Below are 8869 nucleotides of genomic sequence, written 5' to 3' on the forward strand. Positions count from 1 at the left end.
ATACCGCTACTTCTAAGAGTCATCTTCACTCAAAAGGATGAAAAGACTTTGGTCTTCTAAGAGTTCTTTCATGAGTCTCTTCTGTGTCTCCTCTTCTGCTCCGGTCTGTCTGTAATTGTGAGAGAAGGTGACCTGGAAGAAGGGTCACAGGGTTCTACAGTGCTGCCCGGTGAAGAGGCAGGCAGCTGCAGACGCCGAGGGGGTGTTGCCAGGGAGCGTTGTCAAAGAACGTTCATTTTGCCTGCAAAGTTCTGAGCAGAAAAATTAAGAACTAGATGCCAGGTGAAGGAGGTTCATTTTGGGAAAGGTAGGACTGTCTCAGGTGGATTCAGCCCCAAACTGTCGCCTGCCTTCCAAATCATACTCTCCCATTTCAGGGGCAGTGGGTGGAAAAGCTCGGGAGTTCAGGCTAGGGAATCGGCAAATTGCTTCAGGCATTCATTCTGTAGATTATTTAGCTATGACTGAGAACATCAGAGTGTGTGCTCAGAGGGCTGAGAATGACAAGTAGTGCCCTCCTCCAACCCACAGGGAATGAGGTTGAGTCACAAAGTACCCCTTTAGGAATAAAGAGATGTCAGGTCGCAATGCCACACAAGTCCATCCCACACTTCAGACCTCTGGTCAAGGCTTGCCATGTGAAACCTATTTCTTTGTTCTGCTCTGCTTACAGCCCAGAGGTCCTGAAAAAGGGCTGTGCAGAAAACCTGGTGAGGGAAGGTTCGTCTTGTGCAGGTCTATTCAGACGTGGTGGGATCCTCATCATAGGGAAGGGAGCAAGCAGTCTCCCTCCCCCTCCCCCAAGCGCTGCTTCCTCACTAGAGGTTCATGGGAAGATCTTCTATTCCATGTCTCTTCTCTCACCCCTTCCAGAGGCATGAAACCCTGACAAAGGAAAAGACAACAGATTTCCAGGGAATGAAACTGGATTGTATCTGTGCCTTGTGACTCATTCTCAAAGTCCACCCTCTACTTCCAAGGAAAATTGCACAGTCCCCAATTGGTTAGTAGGTTCAACCATAGGGTACTGGTATTGAGTCTTTTATATCTTGGGAATTCAGTTTGGGGAGTCTTCATAGAAAAGGCTTTAGGGGCTGCACTCTGATTGAAGAAATTGCAGAACTGAAATGAAGCTATGTTAGCAAAAACAAAACTAACAAACAAACAAAAAACAAAAGCCAAACCCCACAAACATTCTGTTTACTTGCACTGTACAAACTTGGGGTGCCTTTGGGTATGATGGGGTAGGAAAGTCCCCAGTGCTTGCACTGCCACTCTATCTTGGGGGGTAGGGGTGGGTGGAAGGTCGTGTGATGATCGTTAGGAATCTGTCTTTGTTGTTTTTCCAGTTATTACCATAAAATGTTCTGACAATAGCCACTTAGGCAGGAAGGGTTGATTACTATCACAAGATCAGCATTCAGTCTACCATGGTAGGACAGTCACAGGAGCTTGGGGCAACTGGCCACATTGCATCCATACAAGAGACAGAGAGGAGAGTGATGAATGCTTGCTCAGCTCATAGTCCAGGATCCTGTTCCATGAAATGCTGCAACCTTTGGTGAGTCTTCCATCTCAATTAACCTAATTAAGGTATCCCTCACAGGTATACTCAGAAACTCACCTCCCAGATGGTTCTAAGTCAACAAGTTGACAATTGACACTAACCATCCCAGAGGTGTGCTAGGTTACTTTTCTCATTGAGGTGACCAGACAGATAGCAGATTAAAAAAAGAAAAAGAAAAACAACTTAAAAGAAGGTAGCAGTTATTTTGGCTGATGGTGGCAGAGCATTTGGCCCATGGTCATGTGGTCCTTGTGCTTGGCAGAATGATATGGGAGGAGGAGTGTGTGGCAGAGAGAGAAGCTTACGTCGGACAGGAAGGAGAGGTGTTGGGGAGTGAAGGGAAGGTGGAGACAGTACATCCAAGCATCCATCCCAGGGATACACATTCTCCCTCTAGGTCCCATCTCCCAGAGGTTTTGAAACTTCCAAGCATAGTGTCACCAGATGGTGACTAAATTCAGACCATTAGCCTGTGGTGGGCGTTACTCAGTCAAATCATAACAGGTACGAATACAGCTGCCTGACCATCAATCCACTTCCTGGTCTAAGTTGAGAGAGAAATCTTACTAGGGGATCTAGCCTGAGGGGCAAAGTGGCTAAATGGGCTCTCTGTTTCCTTGTGTCCCTCCTGCTGCTCATTTGATTTTCAAAGGCCAGAGAGAGGACACTAATCCCAAGCTAGTTCATTCCAGAAGCTTCTTATCTATCTTGTGGAATGTTCAAGAAGAAGGGCAGGGACTGGACAGTATGGGTGAGCGACTCATCTTTCCTAGGGATTTATAGATCTGCCAAGTGCTTTGTGTGTGTGTGTGTGTATTCTTATGTAATGTAAATGATATTAAAAATGACATTAATACTCCAATCCAGAAACATTAACTATAAAGTTACTAGATAGACAGAGCTGGTTGTAAGGAATTGAAACCCCATCAAATTAGCTGTCCAAAGGGTAAGGTTGGAGAGGGTAATTATAGGGCTAAGAGTTGTATTGAGGTTCTGGGAATTTGAACAATGACAAGGACAATGAAGGAACACAAAGGCCTTTAGGCGGCTGCCATTCACTCCTGCAAGGTCTGCTGAGCATTCGAGGAACTCTTGGCAAACCTGAGTGTGCTCAGGGATTAGCTTACTTTAACCAGCTGTCAAATTGGTAGACCTGTTGGAGAACCAAGAATTCCCAGGAAGCACATGTGCATGGACCAAATTTAAAGACGTTCTTGCAAACTTTCTATGTATTTTTCTTTCCTGTAAATGGACATGCTTGAGAAAGTACTAGATGAAGTCTCAAGTTGGATGTTGCTCTTGTGTGCTGTGTAATTGGTTCGGAGATGGTTGTGTCTACACTGCATTCGTATAGACTTTCCTCTCTTTCTCATTGCCTATAAACACATCTACTTACATAGCAGTTTACCCTGTAGTTGGCGGAGATACCTCAGAGGTGACTTATAACATCAGTTAGATTTAATAGGCTACACGGCAACACCACACCATTTTATATAAAGGACTTGAGTGTCACAGAATTTTTGGTCACCGTTGAGGTTCCGGAACCATTCCCCTTCAGATCTTGAGGGTCATCTGAGTTTGTTCATATGTGGGACTTAGCTGGGAGCATTAAACACAATTCAGATTTCTGAATCCCAACTCAAATCAGCTTCTAATTGCTTGATCTGTGCCTCTATAAACCCTTGGATGATTTTATTGACCCAACAAGAACACAGACCCAAACTAGCTTCCGAGGTCTCCTTCTATGTGGCACATACTCAACGGGTCAGTAGTGACCGCTGTCGCTTCTATCTCCATCACGTTAAGAACGCTTTTTTATTTTTATTTTAAAATTTTTATTTTATATGCACTGGTAAGTTTTGCATCCAAAAGGTTGGAAGAGGGTACCAGATCTCCTGGAACTGGAGATATAGGTAGTTGTGGGCTGCCATGTGGGTGTTGGGAATTGAACCTGGGTCAATGTTCTGGAAAAGCAGCCAGAGCTCCTAACCACTGAGTCAACTCTCCATCCCCTTAGTTAAGCTTCTTAACTTGCCTAGTTGGCAATTCCTGTCATTTCCTGATGTGTAACAATTGTAAGTTCATTGTATGCTTTCTTGTTATTTTGGGACTAAAATATTCCATGTGTATAGTGAAGTATTTAATATATAAGTTATCAATAAATGATACATTATTTCTAATTAGACAACATAATTATCATGTATGCAAACCTCTGTAAGTGGTCTCTCAGTTATGGTGGTAGGAACAAAATCAATTGGTACCCACCTGGTCACAAAAAAAAAAAAAACATGAAAAAAGGAAAAAAATTCAGTTTATTAAACATTTAGAAGAACAAATGAAGTTTTGGACTTGACAGCATAAATACCACCAATATCATGGTATACAATTACACTAACCTCCCGTTAACTTGAACCTGTTTAACAGATGCAATTCTCATGGTGTTGTCAAAAGGATAATACCTAATTGTTATGTCTGGTGAGGTGCTAAAAAAATTACAGATTTTATACCTCCACTTGAACATCCATACAAACACATATTTTGGGAAAAAATGCATCAACTGTAGTTACTAAAATTTCAGTCCATCAAGACCTACAAGTTTTGTTCATTTATTATTGATACTGATTTTACCAAACACCTGGAGTTGAATTTGGCTTCCCCAGAGGGATATACTCAGGAGCCTCCAGCAGGAACCAAGTACAGTCAGAGCCAGAGAAGAAGGTATCTACCACAGGGAGGGCATCACACCTCAGCTCAGTCAGCTGCAGGAAACCAATCCTGGCCGGTGAAGACGAGCCACACACAGAGTGGTCACACACTATCTGAGGATCTCACTATTTAACTCTGACAAAAGTTTGACTTTTTCTAAAGGAACACTAAGGGCAAAAATAGACGAACTTTTAGAAAGAGCAAAGTATAATTTGTATTTTACACAACGCCAGTTGTTTCATCCTTGGGTAGGAGAGATGTTGCCACTTACAACTCGCCCCAGCTCATCCAGGCATGAGGCTGTAGCCCTTTCAAAGGTATGTTTAGACTTAATGTAAATTGCCACAGTAAGCTAATGGGTTAGAAGGAACCTCTGGGTTCTTTTATTTGGCTTCCCACTCACCTGGTGACTGAGTCCCATCATGCTTTTCTCAAACATAGGGCCCTTCTTCTTCAAAGGATGGTTCCTTCAAGGCCTGTTCTATTTAGAGACAAAGGCCTGGCCCAGCCATGCCTGATGTGGTTTGTGAATGACCCAAAGCACTAATCCCTCTAGAGTTGGAAACTGTCGTACATAGCCCTCCCATCCCCTCAGGGGAACCTCAGCAGAGAGAAACTCTGATTTCTTCCTTTCTTTCTTTCTTTCTTTCTTTCTTTCTTTCTTTCTTTCTTTTTCTTTCTTTCTTTTTCTTTCTTTCTTTCTTAACTTTCTTTGAGAATATGCTTGAATAATGAAACTATGTGACCTGATCAGGAAGTACTATGCAGCTCTATTCAAATTATGGCCGAATGACGGGGCATGCAACAGCTCGGATGCATTTTGAATGAGCAAATAATTAACCATGGAAAGATTCCTACATTGAAACGGTGACAGTTGACAATGGGACTTCCTAATGGCTGTGGTCTGCTGCAGTCATCTGACCCTGGGTCCTAGCTTCTCAGGACATTGAATGGCATTTCCTCATCTAGTTACTGTTCGTGGGCAAAGAGAAGTTAGCCTGGGAGTGGGTGTGTGTGTGTGATAATTACCTACAGATAAGGCACCTGTGGAGATTCCAAAGTGTTGAGTTTTTTCGTTTTGTTTTGTTTTGTTTTGAATGAGGTAGGTTTTCTAAAACCTTTCCTTGTATACAAAAGAATAAGTTTTATTATGGTCTTTTTATGTCTTCTGCAGAAAACATTTGTGATGTTCTTTTGGTAAAAACAATTCCAAGAAAGGCCAGGTATGCTTTTCTTCAGTGACTACTGGATGGTTCCATGAATTTGGGTGTGTCACAGTGCGACACCTGAATACTTCTCTACTTAAGTTTAAATATATTCATCTTTGCTCTGGTGAATACTGTCACTGAACAGTTCTGCAATCACCCTCTTTACCTATCTTCAAAAAGACCAACTCTTTGTTGTCCCATGGCTATTAATGAATTATCTCTTCTGCAGTTCTATGCAAAATTATTGAAGCAATTTTTTTTATCAGTAGTTTACTTGGAAAAAGTATTTTAATTCTCCCACTCTCTCATCTCCCACCGTGATCTATGGCTTGGAACAAAACAGGTACCTGGGAAGAAACCCTACAGGTCTCCAGAACTATGACACAGACAGAGGAGTGGCTGAGGGAGGGATGAGGAGGGTATCACTGGATCCGTAGAGAGAACTCAGATACTGTGGAGGCAGGAGACCGGAAAACATCCTTGGATGAAAGGGGATTTTAATTGAGCACAAAATGTGCCTTTGAAAAAACAGCAGACTCTCTTGACATTATACAACTCAGTAAAACAAAATTAGAGCCATCTTTAAAGTCAACTATAAGCCATACACATAGCACTGAGGTCAACCTTCCACTGCATGAGATGAAACCGGCCGAGAGAGAACAAAATCATCTGGGGCTCTGGCAACAACACTCCATTCCCTCAACTCAGAATTCTGAAGTGAACATTTATGTGGCAGATGCTTTTCCTAAAAAACACTGTATCATCCAATAAATATTTGACTAAAACCCATTTTGTGCTTTTGGGTGATGTTAACTGACTTCCTTCTGAGACCTAATAAGAAACAAGAAAGCATTGGAGCAGGATTCGTCACAGCAAGCCTCAGTATTGTCATAAAACTTTAATTTTAAGCAGAAAACATGCTGATGTGTCAGTAATAGGTTTAAAATATTAAAGACTTCAAAAAACCCCAAGCACTCCTCTGAACAGCATTGGTGAATATATATCTTTGCTATATAATTTTAAAACATGGAATAGTTTTCCTTTTTTTCTCTTTTCTATATATAATATATGTCTTCCAAAATACATTGTCAGTATTTATATCTGAAAAATACTGTACAAAAAAAGAACTTCCTATAATTACTCTGTATAAACATTAAACAATTTAATAATCTCTCCTTTTGGTCTATAGTAAACATTTAAATTGATTGGATAAACCACAGTTTGTGACAACACCATCCCATTCTGAGATACACCAGTGTCTTTTACATTCATTTTTTTTTCAGAAGTCCACTTGATAGGCGCACATATGTTCCAAAGCAAACAGAGGGTAAGAAACATGGGCTCCAGAACCATTCATCTGTGAGGCATTCAAAAAGGACACCACAGGGGGTCGGGGGGGGCTTTACAAAACATCAACTTAATTAACTGATTTCTAAAAACAGCAAAATATCATCCCAAAAATATATATTACAAAAAAAAAGTGGGCGAACTGAATCTTAAGTCAATTGTTTTGAATATCAGGAGAGAAATGGAAAAAGTGAACTAGAAAAGTGGAAAAGGGCTGGGTGTGGGAAGGGGAGACAGCAAAACGAAGCACACCCATGGCAAAGGCTTCTCCAAGATGCAGTATTTTTTTTTTTTGGCTTACATACTGATAAATTAACCCCTCATTCTTAGGCCTTCCATTGCCCTCTGCTTCCCTGTCCTGAGAATATTCTGGTCATGCGCAAATGCATTACTTTATTTTTGATTTTTATAAGACAGTGAAATTCCTAGGTAGGGAGAAATTTCCTACGTCCACTAGTTAATACTCAGGCAGCATGCTCTAGCGTACACTAGGATTATTGCTTTAGGTACAGACAGTGCAAAACACACTCTGTGTTCTATAATGGTACTTACTTATCTGGGGTTGGTAGAATTAAAAGGAAACTTAGTAGGTAGCAGTAAGTAAATACGGGAATCTATTAAATCTAAACAGCACTTTAAATTTGAAGACAATGAGAAAGGGTAGGGAGGAAAAAGGGAAGGGAGTGGCAACCTATGAAGGAATTCAGCTGCAGCGTAGTGCTAGGGTATGCTATGCACCTTTTAGCATGGTAATTCATGGTTGAAACAGAAACAAGAGCTTATGGTCTTGATGACTGAGATCCAGGGCCCTGCTTCCTGAAGCCACGTAGACCCTGGCAAAGTAAGATCACAGGAACACAGAGCAAGGCAGAAAGGAGCAGGAAGGAAGGAGAGGAAACCCCACAGGGGCCTCCAGGGTCTAATAAAAACGTGGCACCTTTCTTGTTTGGAACTAAAAGACAACAAAAGGGCTATCTTTACATGACAACTGTGAAGGAATACACATACACACACTCACACATGCACACCGCTGATCATACATGGGACCATAAGCACATACACACACATACACACACATACAAACATACATACGCAACAGATGCACACCAAAATATGAGTCAGTTGCGTCTATGCCTCTGGTAAAGTGCTGATGTCAGAAAGGTTGGTTTGGGTGTGGTGCTACCATACAGGAAACAAGCTGTCCATCTATTCAAAAGCCAGCCCACAAAAATGCCATCCTACAGGGGCCCGTGCCTGGCCTCGTACTTGGCAAGTATGTTCTTGCATTTGCCCAGCTCCTTCCTTAAATCAGCCACCTCCTGGCGGAGGGCCGAGTTCTCCTTCTCCAGGAATGAGGCCCGGATTGCGATCTGGTTCTCCTTCAGCCGCCGGGCATCACGGGAGCGCTTGGCCGCCATATTGTTCTTTCTGCGCCTCGCCCAGTACTTGTCATCCTGCTCATTAGTTACAGAAGGAAAAAAGAAACAAGATATTAGGTTTCAGCAGCACTGGGTGGCAGCCAGGGGTGTGCTGAGACACCATCCTGGGCTTCTTAATTTCTGTCTCCTTCCTTTACAGCTTCTACATGTCTGAGGGTTTGGTCTGCCTGCCATGGCTTCCGTCCCAGAGAAAGGACCAACCTGTCGCAACAGGCTTTCCCAACACAGTTGTGTGCCAGTGAGGCAGAGCTGAGAGTTCAGCTGAACGCTGAAGGCTCACCACACACCCTAACTTCCATTCTAATTTTCTTCACTTTCTTTGTTGACCATTTTTTTTTTTTAGTTTTTTTTTCTCCCATGAATGCACATGTAGGCTTCTCTAAGTTGGGACTGTGTCACTGGAAAGCAATATGGTGCTATGTCTCAATAACAGACATAAATTTTATATGAATTAACACCCCTTCTTTAAGATAAAATCTTACTTGGGAGGCAGAGAGGCGGATTTCTGAGTTTGAGGCCAGCCTGGTCTACAGAGTGAGTTCCAGGACATCCAGGGCTACAAAAACCAAAAGAGAGAGAGAGAGAGAGAGAGAGAGAGAGGG

General features: G+C 42.3%; 1 protein-coding gene across 2 annotated transcripts in view; it reads right to left on the reverse strand.

Moving 5' to 3' along the window:
- Nucleotides 1-3860: 3860 nt before the first annotated feature.
- Nucleotides 3861-8869, reverse strand: part of Hlf (HLF transcription factor, PAR bZIP family member) — a 56258-nt gene continuing 51249 nt past the window's right edge. The window contains exon 4 of one of the 2 annotated variants that reach the window (XM_028772456.1): nucleotides 3861-8282. In XM_028772456.1, coding sequence (XP_028628289.1) covers nucleotides 8067-8282 — 216 coding nt within the window. In that variant the 3' untranslated portion in view covers nucleotides 3861-8066. Of the gene's footprint in view, nucleotides 8286-8869 lie in introns of both variants that reach the window. The other variant, XM_028772455.1, reaches the window with a different exon arrangement.

The sequence above is a fragment of the Grammomys surdaster genome, unplaced genomic scaffold (assembly GCF_004785775.1).
Source record: "Grammomys surdaster isolate TR1022 unplaced genomic scaffold, NIH_TR_1.0 213, whole genome shotgun sequence".
NCBI lineage: Eukaryota > Metazoa > Chordata > Mammalia > Rodentia > Muridae > Grammomys > Grammomys surdaster.